Consider the following 21,573-nt stretch of genomic DNA (forward strand, 5'->3'; position numbering starts at 1 on the left):
GAGACATTACTTAGTGATAGATTCCGTACCTTAGAATATCCCTAGGAGTCAGACTGGATCCGGAATTTTTTTGCGTAGCAATACCCCTGCGCGTCGGTAGGCGTCGTCCGCGGCTCCGCGTCAGTCGTCGGCGTCGTTAGCGCCGGAATGACGTCGTCAGAGTACTTAGACGCCGCCCATGCGCACTGACGTCAGTTCTGATACACAGCTTTTCCACGCCAGATACGCAGAGCCATGATAGAACCAACACTGGTGCCATGAAACTAGGGCCCTGAAAGGGGATGACCTTAACCCTAGATATCGGTTCGCAGAACGGGGAGGATGGGTGGGTGGGTAAGGAATCTATCACTAACTAATGTCTCTTACAAATATATCGTTCCACAAGTAGTAACTTGTGCATCTGAAAGAGACACGTTAGTGATAGATTCCTTACCTTAGAATAGATACCCTGGCAATACCAACCACGGTGGTGGGTCTGCGAACCAATATTCACACCAGAAAGCCCTGGAGGACGAAACGGCCAAAGAAGCAATCACTCCGGACTTGGCTGTCCAGGCAATAGTGTCTTGCAAACGTGTGCAGCGAGGCCCACGTAGCTGCCAGGCAAATGTCCTGCAAGGGCACTCCTCGGCCCAGGGCAGTTGTAGTCGCTGAGGCCCGAGTAGAATGAGCCTGCAATCCAGGAGGGGGCTCCTTTTTGGCCAAGGAGTAACATGCCTGGATCCACAAGATGATCCACCGCGAGATGGTCCTCTTGTGCACCGCCTTTCCCTTCTTAGCGCCCACGTAACCAACAAAGAGTTGGTCATCCATCCGGAACTGGCGTGTGGGATCCAGATAGTAAGAGGGCGCATGTTTTGGGTCCAGACGGTGGAGCCTCTCTTCCTCTTTCGAGGGATGCAGAGGCGGAAAGAAGGTGGGCAAGGTAATGGACTGCCCGATGTGGAAGGCCGTGACAACCTTGGGCAGGAACGAGGGTCTCGTCCGCAACACAACCTTGTCCGGATGGACAGAGAGGAAAGGAGGTGTAGAAGAAAGAGCCTGAGCTCACTCACCCTCCTGGCAGAGGTGATGGCCACCAGGAAAGCAGTCTTCAAAGTAAGAAGACGGAGAGGACAGTTATGGAGCGGCTCAAAGGGAGCACACATTAGGTAAGTAAGTACAAGATTCAAGTCCCACTGGGGCATCACGAAGGGAACAGAAGGGAACATGTGTGTGATGCCCTTCAAAAACCTATTGACAATGGGGGACTTGAATAAGGAAGGCTGATCAGGTAGCCGTAAGAAGGCGGAAAGGGCAGAAAGGTACCCCTTGAGAGTGCCCAGAGCAGAGCCCTGCTGGGCAAGAGAAAGAAGAAAGAGGAGAACCGCAGAAAGGGTGCAGAGAGTGGGTCCACAGCCTTTACTGTGCACCATGCCACAAATCTGTTCCACCTGCAGGCGTATACCGACTTTGTGGAGGGACGCCTGGCTGCCAGATGATATCACAGACTTCGGGAGGCAAGTCTAATGGCCTCAACTGCCGCCGCTAAATCTCCAAGCTTGTAGGTGGAGACTTGACAGGTTCGGGTGCAGAACCGTCCCCTGCTGCTGCGACAGAAGGTACTCCCGAAGAGGCAGGCGAATTGGGGGATCGACTGACATGCTGAGTGGCTCAGGATACCAGTATCTTCGTGCCCAGTCCGGAGCCACCAGGATAACCTGGGCCCGGTCGCGCCTGATCTTCTTCAGCACTCTGGGCAGAAGTGGTATAGGCGGAAAGGTGTACAATAGACCACAACTCCACTCGCGACGAAAAGCTTCGCCGAGCGAGTGCCGCCTTGGAAATTCCAACGCGCAGAACTGATGACATTGCGCGTTCTCTTCTGTGGCGAATAGATCTAACCAATGCTCTCCCCATTGCTGAAAGAGGCCTTGCGCCACGTCCGAGTTCAGACGCCATTCGTGTTCCATCAAGCACAGACGGCTGAGTTTGTCCGCCCTGGTATTCAGAGAGCTTGCCAGGTGTTGAACCACCAGGGTCACGCCCTGATGTTCCAGCCACTGCCAGAGGTGCAGAGCCTCCTGGCATAGGGTCCACGTCCCCACCCTGCCCTGTTTGTTGCAGTACCACATGGCGGTGGTGTTGTCCGTGAACACCTGCACTACACTCCCCCGGACTGAGGGGAGGAATGCCTTCAGTTCTAGTCGGATCGCCCGCAGCTCCAAAAGGTTGATATGGAGCCGGGACTCCCCGGAGACCAGAGGCCTCTGATCTCCGCCTCTCCCATGTGGCCTCCCTAGCCCTGGAGGGACGAGTCCGTCACAACTACGTGCTCCGGTTGGGGAAGGGAGAGGGATCTGCCATTGACCCAATCGCGGTCCGTGAGCCACCACTGCAGCGGTCTTGCAGTGCCCACCGAGATCAAGACATGATCGGACAAGTTGCCCTGATGCTGGGCCCACTGAAACTTCAGGTACCACTGCAGAGCCCGCATCCGCCACCGGGCGTGATGCACCAGAAGGATGCAGGAGGCCATCAGCCCCAAAAGCCGCAGCGTCAACCTGACCGAGACTCGGGATAAAGGCTGAAAGATCGGAATCAGAGCCTAAATATCCCGAACAAGCTATTCGGATGGATAAACCCAAAACTGCGCAGAGTCTAGAACCGCTCCAATGAAGAAGAGCTTCTGAGAGGGACACAGGTGCGACTCCGGCACGTTGATGGAGAACCCCAGCAAGTGCAGGAGGTCGGCCGTAGTCTGGAGGTGGCGGACGACTGTCTGGCGCGAGCCCGCCTTCAACAATCAGTCGTCGAGGTAGGGGAAGACTGACACCCCTAACCTGCGCAGATGAGCTGCGACCACTGCCATCACCTTCGTGAACACCCGTGGGGCGTTGGTAAGGCCGAAGGGGAGCACGGTAAACTGAACGTGCTCGTGGCCTACCGTGAACCGCAGGTAACGCCTGTGGGCCGGCAGGACGGGGATGTGAAAATAAGCTTCCTGCAAGTCCAACGCTACCAGCCAGTCTCCAGGGTCCAGGGCAGCTAAGACCTAAGCCAAAGTCAGCATCTTGAACTTCTCCTTCTGGAGGAAGCAGTTGACGTTGCGTAGGTCCAAGATAGGGTGTAGGCCCCCTTTGCCCTTCTTGGGTACCAGAAAGTAGTGGGAGTAACAACCACACCCTACTTCTGGCCCAGGAAAGCGCTCGATGGCCCCCTTGGCCAAGAGGGCCGTGACTTTCTCTTGCAGAAATTGCAAGTGATCTCCCGACCGCGGTGGAATTGCAGTGGCATGGCTGGAGGGGTAGCCTCGAAGGGGAGGGAGTAAACCCCTTCGGACGATCTGCAGCACCCACCTGTCCGACGTGACAGTGCGCCAGTGGGAGAGGTGATGGCGAACCCTGCCTCCCACAGGCGTCACATGGTCCTGAAAACTCTGACTAGGAAGGTTTTGAGGCAGGTGTTATGGAGGGAGGTGTGGACTGGCCTCGCCGTTGACCCCGACCGCCGCCACGGCGGTTTCCACGCCCGCCACCGCGCTGTTGAACATTCTGCGGTGCGTGGCTGGCAGCACGTGTGGGGGCGCCCCCTTCCTTGGCCACAAAAGGAGCGAAAGGCACCTGATTGCTGGCGTGTGGCCGAGAGGCCCAAGGACTTGGCTTTAGCCCTGGAGTCCTTAAAACGCTCAAGTGCATGGTCTGCCTTGTCGCCAAAGAGGCGAGGGCCATGAAACGGCATGTCCAGAAGTGTGGCCTGGACATCGGCCGAAAAGTTGGCGGACCTCAACCAGGCGTGGCGTCGAACCGCCACTGTCATTGCCATCGCCCTGCCCAGTGAGTCTGTGGTATCCAGCCCACACCGGATGGAATATCGTGCTGCATCTCGGCCCTCCACAAGGGTTTGGGCGAGTTTAGCCCGGACCTCCTCCGGACATTGTGGCAGCACGTCCGCCACAGCGTCCCACAGGATGTGGGTGTAGCGGCCCAAGAGACAGGCGGTGTTGACAGACCGCATCCCAAAGCTTAGGGATGAGAACACTTTCTTCCCGAACTGTTCATATCTCTTGGATTCCCGATCGGGCGGAGCCGACGGGAATGCGGTCTGGGAGGTGGAGGCCTGGATAACCAGGCTCTCTGGGTGAGATGGGTGGACAAAAAGCAAGGGTAGCCCGGGGCCGGGCGGTAGCGTCTGGCCACGTTCCTATCCACAGGCGGACCTGTGGCGGGCTTGGACCAAGTGCCCACAAGAACGTCACACAAGGCATCATTGAACAGCAGCAGAGGCTCGCTGGAGCTGGACTGCAGTTTGAGGACCTCAGTGAGGAGGTTAGTCCTCACGGCCGCGACAGGCAGCTCAAGGTTTAAGGCCTTGGCCGCCCTCGTCAACAATACACTGTAAGTAGACCCCTCCTCCGAAGCCACGGTTGGAGGGGAGACAAATCCAGTGTCTGGCGAAGTGTCAATACCACTGGCCTCCCCAAGCTCATATGTCCAGTCCTGTTGAGACTGGCACTCCAGTGCCAGAGCGTCCTCAGACCCCTCCCAATCTCCCTCGTCACCCGTCTCCTGTAAAACAGGATTAACAGACGGGGCCTCCTCATGGAAATAAAAATCTCCAAAGGCCGTCGGAAGCGGCGCCAGAGTGGGACCGAAGGGAACATTGGGGACGGCGTCCACAGAGGGCGCCGGGGGCGACACCCGTGGGGCCCACGCCGGTGAGGTCGACTGGCGACGACCAGGATCCGGTGAGCTCCTGCTGCGCCGGGACCGAAGTCGCCGGCGGCGTCGGGGCCGAAGCACCCGACCCGCTAGGGCCTCCAGCCAGGACCGTTGGGCCCGGAGGCGCCACGGAACCAGACTGAGGAGGGAGGGACCTCATGGCCATGAGGTACCGCTCTATCTATGCCCAGGGACCCGAAGGTGTGGGGCAGGCAGCGACACTTGAGACTCCCTCGGAGCCGCGTGGGCGGTGTCGCCTGAACCCCCGGCCTGATTGTGAGAGCATCGGAGTGGGTCGGAGGAAAGATGACGTATCTCCGACCTCTCATGCCTCTTACCTGAGGTCTTGGATCCGGACGACTGATGTCCACTCCCGGAGCTGCGATGACTCCGACCCCGCGACCGGTCCCTCGCCCTCCCGTGGGACCGGGACCTGGAACGGCGCGGGGCCGACTGCCGGAGCTCGAGGCGCTTGCAGGATCGCTCCCGCCTAGCCTTAGACGTCAGGGCCCGGCAGTCGGAGCAGGTGCGGTCGTCGTGGTCGAGGCCTAAACACTTCAGGCACCGGCGATGCGGGTCCGTAACCGACATCAGTCGGTCGCACTTAAAACAGGGTTTGAACCCGGGCATCCCTACCGGCACCGATCAAGTCGAAGACTCGAGGAAATAAATGATCAAAAAGATCAAAAAGTTCAGTCAATAAATGACTAGGGGTAGAGCTTCTCCGGATCTGCGCTAGCTGGCGCGAAAAAAGAAGAACTGACGTCCGCGCGCATGGGCAGCGTCTAAGTACTCCGACGACGTCATTCCGGCGCTAACGACGCAGACGACGCCTACAGACGCGCAGGGGTTTTGCTACACAAAAAAAATTCCGGATCCAGTCTGACGCCTGGGGATATTCTAAAGGAAGGAATTTATGTCCAACGTGTCTCTTTCAGATGATGGCGTTCCCCACCTTTTGAATAGCTTTTGTGTTTCCTGCGTATTGAGCTCCCACTCGTGGGATGCCGATGTCTGTCTGCTGAGCCAGTCTGCTTGCACATTGTCCTTCCCTGGTAGGTGTATGGCTAACAGGTCTATTTTCAGTGGGATGGCCCATCTCCATATCTCCTGTGCTAGGTTTGATAGTGGAGCTGATTGTGTTCCTCCCTGTTTGTTGATGTAGAAAATAGTTGTTGTGTTGTCTGTTTGGATCAGCACTCTTTGGTTGTAGTTTCCTCTGGAAGGCTTTGAGGGCGAGGAACACGGTCTTTAGTTCCAGGCAGCTGATGTGTTTGACCGCATCCGCTGGAGTCCACAGACCCCTCACCCTGAGCTTGCTCATGTGTGCTCCCCATCCCTTATGGGATGTGTCTGTTGTGATGGTCACCGTTGGGGTCGGTGGTGTTAGAGGCTTCCCTTCTGTCATGTTCTTCTTGCTCCCTCATGTGGAGGCGTACATTTGGTATCAAATGTATGCACAAGGCCATCATGCCTATGACCTTGCTCGCGGTCAGAGCTTGCCCCTTCTGGTAGAGGCGCGTCTCCTTCAGTAGTGCCACTGTCCTCTTGTCGCTGGGGAACACCTTGCTCTGTATGGTGTTGATCTGCGCTCCCAGGAAGATTTTTACTTGCTCTGGTTCCCTAGAGGATTTTCCCCAGAGGATGGAGACTCGCAGGTCCATCAGCGTATTTGTCACGTGTTGTGCGTGTTCCTTGCATGTTCTGTGGGAGCTTGCCTTTATTAGGTTCAGGTAAGGGTATACAGGTATACATGGATCCCTTCCCGTCTTAGGTGCGCTGCCACTGCTGCGAGGCACTTTGTAAAGATCCTTGGTGCAGATTTTAGTCCAAACGCTAGGGCTGTGAACTGGTAGTGATCTTTGTATATTGTGAATCTCAGTAGGTGTTTGTGCTGCCTGTTCATTGGGATGTGCAGGTAAGCATCCTTGAGGTCTATGCTGGCCATGAAATCTCCGTCCCTTATCTGAGGAATGACCTCCTCTAAGGACGTCCTCTTGAATTTCTGTGTCTTTATGAACTTGTTCAGGAACCTTAGGTCTAGGATGGGCCTCATTGTTTCGTCCACCTTTGACACGAGGAAGTATGTGGAGTACACTCCCTTGTTCCTTTCGGAGTACACTCCCTTGTTCCTTTCTCGGTATGGTACTGGCTCAATGGCCTCCTTTTCCAGGAGGTCTGTCGCGTCCCTTTGAAGTAGCTCTAGCTCTTTTTTCTGACTGCGCCCTTCTTTTTGGCTGTTTGGTGGTGTCTTTTCCAGTTCTATGCAGTATCTGAACTGTATGATGTTGAGTATCCATTTGTCTGTGGTTATCTTCTTCCAGTCCTGGAAGAAACGACTTAACCTGCCTCCTACTGGTGTTACATGTTCTGCAATGTGTGTTCCGTGTAACCCTGCTTCGGTCTTTTTGTGCTCCACCCTGGGAGGCTTTGCGCGGGTGGGCACGGATCTCGTGACGGAGTCACTTAGAGGCGGGTTGTTGGCCCACTCTTGTTTTGTCCACGTCCGTTCCCTCTCCCGCAAAAGGACTGGCCTCTCTGTTGTTGGTGCCAGTGTTGTTTCTGGTTCCCTTCCGGTGTTTGGTTGTTGCCCTGCTGTGACTGTTGGAATGCCTGGTGCGACGTTCCCGGCTGGTTAACCCCCCCCTTCTGTTTGGTCTCCGTTACGGGGTACCTCTCCTTGTTCCTCTGAATTAGAGGGCCCCCATGGACCTTGCAGTTTCGTTTTCCTTTTTCAGCTGTGTGAGTTTTTCATCCACTGGTGCGCCAATAAGTGTCTCCCCGTTGAAAGGGGTGCTAAGAATGTTGTGCTGTACCACTGGCTTTAAGCCCGAAATCCTGAGCCAAGCCTGTCTTTTCTCAGTGACTCCCAACATCATCAGCCTGCTGGACGGGTCTGCTCCATCCAAGGCAGTTTTGAGGCAGGCATTTGCCACGTTCTTTCTTTCCTCAACCAGGTGTGCAGCTCTTTGCTGGTACTCATCTGGTAGGTGCTGCAGCAGCTGTCCGATCTCATCCAGGATCTAGTACTGGTGCCTGTTCAGCAGGGTGTTTGAGTTTGCCATGCGCCAGGTCATTGCAGCGTTCCTTTCTATCTTTCTCCCAGTCAGGTCCATCCTCCTGCTTTCCTTGTCTGGAGATGGCCCTAAGGTCGTCGGGACATTAGCCCTTTTACTGGCGGTCGCCGCAATAATGGAGTCAGCTGTAACAGATCCTCTGATGTATGAAGGGTCCTTGGCAGAGTGTTTATATTTCTTCTCTGTGCTAGGCGTGACGGACCTGCATGTCGCTGGTTCCTTGAACGCCTCCTCCCCTGGGCCATGACACTCTCAAGCATATGGAGGTACTGGTTCCTAGTCTGCGTGGGGAGCAGGGTCTCGAAGAAAAAGTCAGCTTTCGGCTTCTCCTCATCTAGTTTTACTCCAAAGGCTGTTGCCGCGTTCTTGAGGACCATATTGTACACCCCAATGTCATCTGGCGGGGAAAGGGTACGTGTCAACGGCCTCTTCTGGGCTCCTGGTGTCGAGGTCCTGCCACTCCAGGTCCTGTGTCCCCGAGGATGCTGATCAGAGGGTCGTCCGCTGATAGTCTTCCCCCTCCTCATCGTAGTAAGAGGCTTCTTCATCCAGGTGTTTCTGTGCCTCGCGACGATTCGGCGGCTCCTTGGCCTCGAAGTCCTCCTCCTCTTCTATTTCCACGACCACCGTGCTTTGCTTCGACGGTATGTTGAATCTCTTCATCGTCGAACTCCTTCTTTCGTTGAAGGATGGCATCCATCTCGGCCTCGAGCCGTCTTTTCTTCCTCTCCATTTCGGCGGCCTGTTAGGCGTCGAAAGGTTCGGCTGCTATTTTCGTCGTAAATCTCGACGTCGAGATGAGCGTTGGGTCTTTCAACCAAAGCCATCTTTGGGGGCCCCCTCTTTCGAAGTCAAAAGTTCCTTTTCGGGGACGTGCGCCGACGACCTTGGCGTTTCGCCGGTCTTCACCGCCTGGGAGTCCTTTTCGAAGGATCCGCTGGGCATTTCGTCCTGGATGCAGCTGCGGCTGTCGAGATTTTCAGCACCAGTACTCCCCTCGAGGACTTCGACTCTGTTTTTCTAGAGTCCACCTCAGATTGTCGGGGCTCTTTCGGAGCTTTAGGGGTCGTCGACTCTCCTACCTTTTTAGAAGTCTTGTTATCGGTCTCTATGACCGTGTAGCTGTCGTATTCTCCGGCGACGTTATCCTCATCGTCGCTCCAGAGCCCCATGTCCCGAAGGGACAGCTGTTGACTTGTGGCCTGCATGTTGTAGTTGTCCCGTCTCGGTCGCTCCCTAACCCGGAGAGTCTTCGGTGTGAAGTTGGAGCAGGCGTTGCAGTCGTTGCTCTCGTGGTCGACCGGTAGGCAGGGGTTGCAAACCGGGTGTTGATCCTTCTGCGCGTATTTGCCTCCTGCGCGCATTCTCAGTCGGACGTCGAAGATCTTCGAAGTTCTCCTTCTTCTTCGTCGTCCCGGTTCAAAGTGGTTATCCCTCGTGGTCTTTTCAGGCTTTTCCTTGCAAAAGCGGCTTATCAGTGTCTTCTTTTCCTCCAAAACTCTGGAGCCACTCGTGGAACGATCCAGACTCGACGGCGGAAAAAAGAATCTGAAGATGGCGCCCAAGGGTGGGAGCTTCCGCACCAAAAGGTGGGAGGACGACACCCACCTGGGCTACGACAAAAAAAAAAAGAAAAAAAAACTACGATTCTGGACCCAACCACTAGACCGCGGAATAATGCACAGCATAGTGAATCCAGAAAGATTCACGCTGCAAAACATTTTTCCCTAAGGTGTCCAGCCTCTTTGATTCCCTATCCGGGGGTGAGGAAGGGAAAGCACCATGGGAGGTAGAGGCTTAGACATCAAGCTCTCCGGGGTAGGGTGTTGTATGTAGAAGTTGGGGATCCCCTAGTGCTGGTACTGGCAGAGGGAATTTGTCCTGCTCAGAGGAGTCCCAGTGCTGGGCTTGGACCAGGTCCCAAGCAGGGCTTCTGTAAAGGCTTTATTAAAGGGGAGAAGCAGTTCTGAGAGGGACACTCCCGGCTGAAGCACCTTTGTCAAGACGTTAATCCCGACTGCCACAGACTGCAGGTTAAGGTCCAGGACCTCGGCCGCCGCCCTCACCACCATTGCGAAAAATGCTCCCTCTCTGTAGCCGCGGTAGAGGGAGAAAGCATGCCAATATCTGGAGAAGTGTCCAGTCTGTTTGCTTCTGCCAAATCCTCAGACCAGGCCACATTGGGGTCAAAGGGCTGTAATTCTGCAGGGTCCAGCGATTTAAACCCCCCCCCCCCCCCCCCCAGTCCTCCCAGAGTCCTATCCCATAAGGATAAGGCTTAGGCCACAGCCTGAAAGGTATGGCTCCAAAGGGAGCTGGAGTGTTAGGCGAAGCCCATCCGGGTCAGAGTCAGGAAAAACAGAATTGGGGATGTCGGGAGTGTCTGCATAGGGACTGGCGTCTGGGAAAGGTCGAGGTGGCACAACTGGTGCCAGTCTAAATCCATTCAGGGTCCAAGGGGCTCAACTAGTACCAAGGCCTAACCGACGGTAGAGATCCAAGCAGGGGCTCCTCCCGAACCCACGGGACCCAACGGTGGGTCAGCTGGACCGGGCTGCTCAAATAGGAGGAAAATTACCTCATAAAACTCCTCAAGTTGAGCTAGGGTCGCTCTGGCTCCCGAAAACTCAGAGAAATGCAGAACCCACCCAGGTGCTAGCTCAATCGCGGAGCCATGCCTCGATTGCAGACGCACCCTCGTCTCGTCGGCCAATGAACAGGGTGAAGTCGAAGACCTCTTCTACGTCTTGCTCTTCTTATGATAGGACGTACCAGAAAGGCCCGACAACTTTGGTTGCGGAGCCCAAAATCTTCATTGCACTCACTCCTGGGACCTTCCGCTTGACCGGGATCGAGATCTTTGTGGCACTGCACATTGGGCCGCCAGGAGCTTGATGGATCGCTCTCTCAAGGCCTTTGGGTTATTATTATTATTTTTATTTAGTATTTTATAGAGCGCACAGCTACCTCCGACGGAGGTGTCCCGGCGCTGAAGACCTTATCTCAGAGGGGGGAAGGGGGAAGGAATGAGAGTTTAGATCTGGGAGAAGAACCAGGTCTTTAATTTTTTTCGGAAAAGGGGTTCTGAGGTGGCGAATCTTAACTCTGTGGGTAACTGGTTCCAGAGTTTAGAGGTGACAACGGCGAAGGCCCTTCCACCCGTACGTGTGAGACGAAAACGGGGGGTTGTGATTAGGCGTAGATTGTTGGATCTGAGGTTACGCTGTGAATGAGAGAGTCTCAGTCTGCGTCGGAGGTATGCAGGACCACGGTCATTGAGGGCTCTGAAAGCCAGGGTCAGGGCTTTGAATTGAATCCGCATTTTTATTGGGAGCCAGTGAAGTTTGATAAGGTGGGGGGAGATGGAGTGTCGAAAAGGAATATTGTTGATTAATCTTGCCGCTGCATTCTGGACTCTCTGTAGCTGGTTGATGAGATAGGCGGGGGCCCCTAAATACAGGCTATTTGCGTAGTCCAGGTGGGAGGTTATCAGGGCATGGACTACTGTTTTTCGGGAGTCAAGTGGTAGATAGGGAATGATTTTTTTTAACATGCGTAGCTTTCCAAAGCAGGCAGAGGTTACTTTACTGATTTGGGTTTTGCAGGAGAGAGAAGTGTCGAATTGAAATCCTAGGTTTCGGGCCGCTGGGACCGGCTCTGGGGGAGGGTTTAGTTCGGATGGCCACCAGATATTGGGGGGTAGAGGAGTTTTTTGATTAAAAAATAAGACTTCAGTCTTATCAGTATTGAGTTTTAAATTGTTCTCGGCCATCCATGAGGCGATCTTTACCATGCAGTTGCGGAAGTTGTCAAATGATTTTTCATCATGGTCTTTGAAGGAGAACACCAGTTGTGTGTCGTCGGCGTAGAAAGTCACCTTGACTCCACATGATTCAACAATCTTTGCAAGAGGTTTAAGGTACACATTGAAGAGGAGAGGGCTCAGGGCAGAGCCCTGTGGGACTCCCCAGGTCAGTGGTTTTTTGTCAGAGAGAAACGATCCTAACATCACTTGTTGGGTTCTGTTATTTAAAAAAGATTTTACCCACAGGAGGGGGGGGCCGCCAATCCCTGTCTCTTGTAGGCGAGTCATTAGTGTGTCGTGTGAGATGGTGTCGAATGCAGCGGACAGGTCGAGGAGGACCAACATGGCCTCCTCTCCCCTGTCCGAGCATTCTCTAATTGACTCAGAGACTTCGAGTAGTGCAGACTCTGTACTAAAGTCCGGTCTGAAGCCTGACTGGGTGTCATGAAACAGGGAGTTAGATTCTAGATAGTCTGATAGTTGGAGTTGGACTGCTTTCTCTAGTACTTTGGCGGGTTTGGGCAAAAGTGAAATCGGACGGTAGTTACTCAGACAAAGAGGGTCCATACCTACTTTCTTTTGAATAGGGATAAGTAGTGCATGTTTCCAGGCTGCAGGGACAACACTGGTGGAAAGGGAGGAATTCCAGATTTCGAGAAAAGAGTCGATAATTAAAGGAGCAATGTCACTCAGGATTGAGGCTGGAGCAGGGTCTAGAGGAGAGCCCGACTTGCAATCCAGAAATAATTTCGTAGCTTGTTCCTTAGTAAGAGGTTGAAATGCTGTAAAGGCCGGAATATGATTGGTGTCGGGACTTTTAGTGTTGACCGTACCATTTTGTTGGATGGTGGCTGCAATGTTGATAATTTTCTCTTCAAAGAAGTTTGAGAGATTGTCGCATAGTGTTTGCGACATGGGGATAGGGGCAGCGAGGGCATTGGGCTGAGTGAAGTCTTTGACTATGTTGAAGAGTGTCCTGGTGGAATTCTTAGCTTTGACAATGGTATCCGAGAAGTACGTGCTCATGGAGTGGTGTTTGAGTTTACGAAACTCTTTAAGGCCTTGTTTGTAGAGCGCCTTGGCTGCTGGGTCATAGCTCTGTCTCCAGAGTCGTTCAAGCTTCTTACACTTGCTTCTATGTGTCCTGAGTTCTTGTGTGAACCAAGGGGCAGAGGGTTTTTGCCTGTTGGAGGTGAGAGGACGCAATGGGGCTATTTTTTCTATTGCAGAAGTGAGGTCATTATTTAGTGTGCATACTGCGGCGTCCAGGTCATCCAGAAGAGGGCTGCGAGTCGTATCATATATTTGTTCTAAGGCATGGGTTCATGGCCTGGCAATCAGAGCAGACCTTCGGATCGTGCTTGATGCACCAAAGGCATACAAGATACAGGTCTGTGACCGACATCAGTCAGTGACAGGAGCGCAGGGTTTGAAGCCGCCCTTCCGGGATGACATCTAAAAAATAAAAAAAATACTGTTTGAAAAAGGTCAAAACAAAGATACGCTCTCTCCGGATTAGCGCTGACTGTATCAGAAAGAAAACTGACATCAGCATGTTGGGCTGGCACCTATATAGGCACTGCACATGTCACTTGCAGAGCCGATCAATGCCACCTACTGGCACGCAGGGTTACTGCTCCGGAAACGTTTCCGGATCCAGTCTGATGCCTGGGTATATTTCTAAGGTAAGGAATCTGAGGCTAGAAGTTTTTATCAGATAAAAAAAGACCAATTGCTATAAACTGGGGTCCCCCAGGAGTCTGGGGGGGGGGGGGGGGGAAGATGTTTGTAAAAGATTTGTTGGAATGGGCTCTGACCAATGAACACCATATGAAGCAGTCTTGCCAAGATGACAAAATGACAGAGGAATAGGGAGAAATGCTGGTGAAACCTTTAGACCCCTAGACAATAGTCCACCTTGAGGGAGAGGAGAACAGTATTTCTTGAGATATCCATCATAAAGAGACCGGGGGTGGTGGGGGGGGGGGGGGGAAACCTCTGTTCTGGGAGGGAAGAGGAGGTGGAGAACTTTGACCCGTTACCTCTGTCCCCGGGATGATTACACCCCTTGGCTGGAAACGCATTTTGCAAACGATACCCTGAATGTTTATGGTCTGGTTGAAGCGGTATTCCTACTACTGTAATAACAACAAAAGAACGTTTTAAAAAAAAAATTCCATGAAGATACTTGCAATCCATTTTCTGCATGTTGGTCCTCTGGTCCTGAAGAATGTGCTGAAAATATCAGGGCAGTGAAACATCCAACCCAAATTCATAAAGGTTTATCGTGCCATATGCTTTTAATATGTAGCAGGACACACTGCAGCTAAAGCCGGTTAGGTGTTCGCTAGAAGTATTTTTAGCGAAAAGTATTATTTGGCACACTCCAAAAAGAGGACATACTCTATTAATTAAACTATCAACACCGCATTATCCGCTTTCTCCAATAATAGTGGTAGTTATGAAATAGCTTTCCCCTTTTTTAAGGAAATAAACTGGGAGCTTTAGTGGGTTGACCACAGGAAATGATCCTCTTGATCCCTCTTTTAGAAGGACTGCACCAGTAATTACAAACCTAAGACATAGAAACCTGTCCATCTGTGTACACACTGGTTGCTCCTGTAAACGTATCCCGTATTTCTGGATAATCAGCATTGGTCTATATAGTTGGATACAGAAGAGTACACACACGGTTGAATTACCAGGGTACAGCTGTTAATTTAGTGAACGTACCAGCAGTGGGAGCAAAAAGACATCTCGCTACACAAATAAATAACGAATCTTACTGGGGCTGTTAGATCTATATTACTGATTGGGAGGCGGGTAACCCCTCCATTATTCTTCTAACCCATTAGATCAATGACACACAGAAGAACGTTTGTGCTTCGTAAAGAGAACTGCACGATTTGAAAGGTTAAACCACCTACACTGTTTTGCGTTTGGAATATTAAGACAATCATGGCAGTGTCAAAAACAGAGGCTGCTTTTAAAGAAAAACTTGGAAGCACATGAATAGTTATATGAAACAGCGCAAATATGCATAATTTCAGAATACAAAGAGATGAACAGATGACCATTGGTGGAATTTAATCTAGGACATGGAAGGGGAATGGATGTAAACGTTTAATAGGAAAAAAAGTGTGTGATTAAACCATCTATGAAGCATGAAAGGCTACTGTACTATGTAGTAAGGTGTCCAGAGACTAGCAGAAGGCAAAAAAAATGTAGTAGCCCCAAGAAAGACCTTGCATTTAGCTACTGCGATAATAGGCGTGCAGATATACATCTTGGTCTGCAGTTGTGTTTGCTGTAACTCTTGATGCTTTGTTCTGGGAACTTAAGCAATTAAAGAGAAGTCAAAGGCCTACATAGAGAGCCCTGGTTCCTACACAATTCACAGGTTTTGTAAAAAAGATAAAAGCAACCTTCTACAAAGTCTTTCACTTTGGTCAATAACAGTTACTCTAATTTGGCAGCAAACGTATGAAATACAGTTTGTGCCGGGACACCATGGCAGAAACGGGAGTCAGAGGAATACGTTTTGCTAAATATAAAAAAACAAAGTGGATGGGAAGCGGGGAATAGAATAATAAAAAGCCACTCTGTAGGAGAGTAGGATCTGCTTACTATGGTAACCCAGACTTTTTGCTGTGTTTCACTGATTTATCGACTTTAATCTGGCTGGGGTCCTGCTAACCAGGACCCCAGCCTAGCTGCTTCCTCTCTAAATTGAGGTACACTCCACTCCAGATTGGTTACTGGGTTACCCTTGTGAGTCCCTAGTATATGGTACCTTAGGTACCAAGGGCATAGGTACCCCAGAGGCCTGCCAGGGGCTGAAGCATGTATTATGCCTTCCCTGGGAAGCCTTCCAAAATGGCACCACAGGTCTGCTACTGCAGCCTGGGTAAGGCGGTAAGTGTACCTCTTTCTTAGATATAGTATACCTATATCTACCTATATATACAGACACATATAAACCTATAAGTCACTCCTATGGCAGGCCTTGACAATCCTGAAGGCAGAGTGCTTGGTTTTGTGTGAGAGGGTGCCCAGGCATGAGCTGAGTCCCTCTGCAGCTTTCGGAATCCCTTCCTTGTAGCTGTTCTGTGATACAGCCATGCCATATACTCTTAACTGCATTATAACCTTACGGTAAATGCTAACTTTGGAATGGCTGCATCAAAACATGTTGTTTGTTTTCAAACACTTTGGAATATCCCCCTTCCCCGCCAGTTCTGGCGGCGGGGGTAGAATTCCACCCTTCAAGAGGGAGAAGACATGTACACACTTACCTAAACTGTAGAAGTTTAAAAGAGCCCCAGCATCACAAAATGGATGCTGTTGCCTGAGACATGAGTCTGACCTCCCACTGCTGGACAAAACTCCAGCAGGGGAGGTCTGGACAATAGGTTTCCTGTCCAGGGAGGTTTAACCACCTCCCCAGACAGGCTTTAGTGTATTGGGGCAGGGCGGGTGCATTTAGTGAATGATTTTCACACAGTGCCTGGGGCACACAAAGTGTCCCTGTGAATACCTCAGTTCAAACCGGTTACTGGGGCACTCAGCCCAGCTTTGGCACGAAACTGGACAAAGGGGAAGGGGTGTAACACCTCCTCCCCAGGTCCTCCCATAGGTGGGACCCTAGAGTTAGTCCAACTCCTAAACTTAGTATAAGTATAGGAACCCAGTCCCTAGGACTTCAGATTACCCTAGACTAAACTCTGCAACATATATCCTGGAACTTCGACATTCTATTTCGACTAGAAGACGAAAGGATCTCCCTTGGGTAAATGAGTGACCCCACTGTTCAAACAGGCACCAAAGAAGCATCTTGCAGTTTCATTAAAAGATGGGGGGTAGGAGGCATATTCTATTAACTTCACTTAGATTTTAAAAAAATGCACAGATTAGTTCACACTGCTGAGCTACACATGAATACCGGAGCCCATCATCTGCCTCTAGAATGGCCACTCAGGCACCCACTAGGCCACTTACGGCATCCAACAGCATAGACAGCCCTCAGACTTTCCAAAAAAGCAGTCCACAGCTGGAACTAGCCTACCGGCCCTTTGGCTATTTGTCAGAGTGCCCGCGTTATTAATCCGACCCTGTCGATATTACACTATTTTACTGGCCCTTCGGCCATTTCCCGAGTGCCCATGTTACCAATTCGACGCGGTCGGTATTACACTATTACCGGCCCTTCGGCCATTTCCGGAGTGCCCACGTTACCAATCCGACCCCGTTGGCATTACACTATTACAATGCATCCACTACAATCACAACAAAGTTTCAACAATACATTTACTACTACAACAGGGTGAGTTATGAGGCAAGTTAAAACAAATTAAAGTTACAGCATATTTTAAGGTCAGAAGCTTTAGGGGTATCTAGAGTAGGAGTCTGTGATACGTAGTGTATGTGGTACTCTGCGATGGGAACCGCTTAGGGGTTTTAAGGAATTTTTCAACTCTGGGATGGGTGGTGCACAGGGATCATGAGGAGTTTTAAGAGCCCGGTGATGTATAGGATGTTTTAGAGCTCAGAGATGGATATTATATAGGGCTGGGGAGGTTTTTTTTTTTTTTTTTTAGGATCGGCAAAGTGTATTATATGGGAGTAGTAAAGGGTTTTTAGGGTTCAATGATAGTATTGCTGACAGGAAGAAAAGTGTTTAAAGGTAGTTTTGAGGGTTAGTAAGGATATTTTATGGTTCAGAGATGTGTAGTGTTCAGGGAAGTATGAAAAATTTACATATGTATGTATATGTGATGTAATGCATGTAATGGTCATAGTCATTGAGGCAAATGAGTTGTAAATGCAGTTTTGGGCATGCGTTATAAGCGTGATGCGTGGTGTTCGTGTTCACTGTAGTAACCTATATTTGTGCGCTCTTCGTCAAACTAATGGTCTGTATCCCCCTTAATGGCTTCCCGTGGTGTTAAAGTTAGGGTGGAAAAGAGCAAACTACAGGTAATATAGAAGAGTGCGCTATAAACTACGGCGAATAGTGGATATTGAATACAGTACACAGGAAAGAGCATGCTGTTGACAGACGTGAAGGAGGCAGCACGGGGGTGAACACTACACTAGTCTTGAAGAAGCAGGGAGGGGGGCTATCTGTGTAAGAGGACATTGACTGAAAAGGGCAACCTGCACAATTTAAATCCGGCAACATGCAGAGGGGCGCCTGAAGCAAACCCAGAAGCTCACATCTTTATTTCATGTCATATTACAGAAAAGCCATGACAAGTCAAGCAAAAATGCTGCAGACACTTACCACGACAGCGACAAACGGCTCCTGGAACTGCTGATTTAGCATCTGTGTGCTGACATCAATCCCCGAGAGCCAGCATCCGTAACCAGGGTGACTGTGATACCAACCAATGGCATTTTCAAGACGGCCGACCTGGAGAAGGAAAAACATATACGGGCATCCGTTATTCACAAGAGACTGCTGCCCTCTCGTGGACTTTTAGAAAATGCATTTAAATTCAAGGGAATAATAAGAAAATAAAAAACTTGTCGATCTGAGGTCTTGTTCTTTGACAGATGTAGGACTGCTTAGAGGTGCATAACGTTCTGAAGAATCAAAGCAGGGGGTGGAAATGTTTAAAGTCACCGCACTATGAATGTTAAAAAAAATCTAAGAGGTCCAATAACAAATAGCAGTACTAGCCTTTTTCGTTCTAAGACAGACATTTTGGAGTAGCCAATGAATGTTTATGCATTTGAACTCTCAAATAAACAGAGCATTCTATCAAGTTTCAAGTTAACTAATTAACAAGCAAGTTGTCTCTAGTATTGTAAGGACATGGTATTATTGCAGGCTCTGCGCTGCCGGTCATAGGCACTCATTCATTTCAACTCAAAGAACACACTGTCTCACCCAATAACCATTCACACCAGCACACAGCAAGGCAGTCATGTAATCAATCAAGCAGTGGCAAAGCCAACAAACAGGTCTGGTTTATAGATGTATGTTTTCTTTGTTTTAATGGTCGTATTTTATTTATTTTGAAGATAAAACGATATTACAATTGTATAGGACTGTCTTCTGTTAGAACCAATACAAATTTGATAGTGTAATTATAAACTTCAGAATACGGCGCGGAGATGTAGCCCCTGGCGATTTTGGCTGAAGATCAAAGACCTGCCGGCATGTGACAGCGCAATGTGGATCTCGTGAAGTATCTAGGGAAGAGATTTGGTCTCATGAGAATAAAGTCACTGTAAGCTGTACAAAATGTGGTGAAATCGAAAAAAGACAACTCTCCAGTGTGAGGCTTATTATTAGATGACTGTTCTAACCTGTAGGACAAAGCGCGCAACTCAACTGCAGCCCTTGTACTCAAGGCATTTCTCAGTGAACACCACTCCCACTCGCAGGTGTATATCTAACACACGGCTCAGTAACAATCAATCATTCAATCAATCAATCTCGACCCCGCTTGTAGAACACACTGCTCGGCCCTGGATAAACACTGCTGACCACAAAGGCAGGACACAATGCCCAAAGATAACCAGCACATTTCTCAAACACATTCTTAGATCACATCCAGTACAGCAGCCACAGGTAGGACACAACAGACATCACCTAAGCACTAAACACGGTTCTGATACCAGCACTTCAGCCCTTTAACATACCACAAACACCCCAGCACGAACCTGTACAAAACTTTCAACCAGTCCAGAGTTTCACGTGCAAAACAATACAATAAAAAAGGCAGCCCCACTTTACACCCAGGATGGAGAACCGGAGACACGTCCCCTCTCCACCAAAGCACCTTGATAGATATTTATTACCACTGATTAGGGAGGGGTGCATCAGGAGAGCTGATGCATATCTCACAGCTCTTCCAATCATCCATCCCCCCCTTGTATCGACCTTACAAGTGTTCTAACAGTCATGCAAGCCGCCCGCTTCAAACCCTTAATTGTAATACACCCTTGCATAACTCTTCTCAATCAAGCACTGTGCCATGTATGCACGTCTCACAACTATTCCCATAATCATGCACCCATCTTACCCTTCCCACATCCAGGCAGTCCTCCAACAATCCTCACAACCATGTATGCTCCCTCACACAACCCTTCGCACAACTATGGAACTCTGCTGTTCCCAGGACACCCCGCTCCGCACAGCCACCAGCTGCTGCGTGTGCAACCTGCCCCGCTGCTGCCCGCAGCCTCGCTGAGCCTGCCTCGGCCCCCGCCGTATCTTCGTGTTGTGCTAATTTTCTTTTTGTCTCCTTTGTCTCTTTTTTGTCTCCCTGCAGCTTGCTAATCTTCATTTTATTTCCCATTTACTGTTACTGATTATTTTATCATTGCCTGTACTGTTACTGTGTCTCTGCCCCCTGCCCGCCCGCTTCCCGCCGCCGTGCTAGCGGCCACGCCCCCTTTTCCTTCTGTGCCCTCCCCGCTCCCGCCTCCCAGCTGCTCCTCCCTCCCTCCCACTTGGCCATAAATGTCGACCACGCGGCGCAGGTGAGTGTGACCTGTTCCCAGGACACCCCCGCGCCGCACGGCCACCAGCTGCTGCGTGTGCAACCCGCCCCGCTGCTGCCCGCAGCCTCGCTGAGTCTGCCTCGGCCCCCGCCGTATCTTCGTGTTGTGCTAATTTTCTTTTTGTCTCCTTTGTCTCTTTTTTGTTTCCCTGCAGCTTGCTAATCTTTATTTTATTTCCCATTTACTGTTACTGATTATTTTATCATTGCCTGTACTGTTACTGTGTCTCTGCCCCCTGCCCGCCCCGCTTCCCGCTGCCGTGCTAGCGGCCACGCCCCCTTTTCCTTCTGTGCCCTCCACGCTGCCACCTCCCAGCTGCTCCTCCCTCCCTCCCACTTCACCATAAATGGCGACCGCGGAGCGGGCGCGCCGATTGTGCGCAGAAGGCGCGCCAAAGGTAAGCCCGTCCGCATTTGGACCGCGCCCAGCGCCAGGACCCCTGGCCCCCACTGACGCAAGACGACCAGACAGACCTACGACGCCGCCGCCCTCAACGCACTCAATGCCGGCCGAAACCCCGCCTGCTGCCGGGCCGCCCCGAAACGCTTCCACGGACCCTTCACCTGCACTACCTGCAAGTTCACCTGCCTCCGAACATGCACCACGCCCGCCAAGCCTAACCCCAGCAGCGACCTCAAGTGCATCCTGCTCAACACCCGCTCCGCCCACAGACACGCCGTCGAACTCTGGAACCTGCTCGACACAACATCACCAGACGTCACCTTCCTCACTGAAACATGGATGAACGCCTCCTCAGCCCCCGACATCGCCATCGCCATCCCGGATGGATACAAGATCAGGAGGGACCGCGTCAACCAGACCGGAGGAGGCATCGCCATCGTCCACAAGAACACCATCCGCATCACGACCGACGCGGACGACACCTACACCGCCGCTGAACACCTCCACTTCCAGATTCACACCGACCCAAAGACAACCCTCAGAGGCACCCTCATCTACAGACCACCGGGACCACGCACAGAATTCAGCGAAGACATCACGGACTTCATCAGCCCACACGCCCTCCCCTCCGCCGACTACATCCTCCTAGGGGACCTCAACTTCCACCTGGAGAACAACAAGGACCGCAACACCGTCACCCTGCTGGACAACCTCGTCAACCTCAGACTCAAGCAACTGGTCAACACCCCCACCCACTTCACTACGCCGGCCACACGCTTGACCCAGTCTTCTCATCCAGCAAGCACATCACCTTCAGCCACTCCACCGGACTTCACTGGACCGACCACAGCTGCGTCCACTTCAGCTTCAGAAAAACCACCATCCACCACCACCCGCAACAGATCCCTCACAGAAGCTGGAGCAAGATCACCGCCTACCAGCTCACCGCCTCACTCAGCCAGAACCCACCTGCCAGCACACCGGACCCCAACGAAGCAGCCCGCAACTTCACGCAGTGGCTGACCGCCTGCGCCGACGACCTTGCTCCACTGAAGAACCCTCCCAGCAAACCAAG

At 51.4% G+C, this 21,573-nt stretch overlaps 1 protein-coding gene across 1 annotated transcript in view; it reads right to left on the reverse strand.

Annotated features, from left to right (window-relative positions):
• The window catches only part of COPS5 (COP9 signalosome subunit 5), a 193,408-nt gene that overhangs the window by 86,944 nt on the left and 84,891 nt on the right, over window positions 1-21,573 (reverse strand). The window contains exon 3 of the mRNA XM_086965846.1: window positions 17,866-17,994. Coding sequence (XP_086821972.1) covers window positions 17,866-17,994 — 129 coding nt within the window. The remainder of the gene's footprint in view (window positions 1-17,865; window positions 17,995-21,573) is intronic.

The sequence above is a fragment of the Lissotriton vulgaris genome, chromosome 4_1 (genome assembly GCF_964263255.1).
Source record: "Lissotriton vulgaris chromosome 4_1, aLisVul1.2, whole genome shotgun sequence".
Classification (NCBI taxonomy): Eukaryota; Metazoa; Chordata; class Amphibia; order Caudata; family Salamandridae; genus Lissotriton; species Lissotriton vulgaris.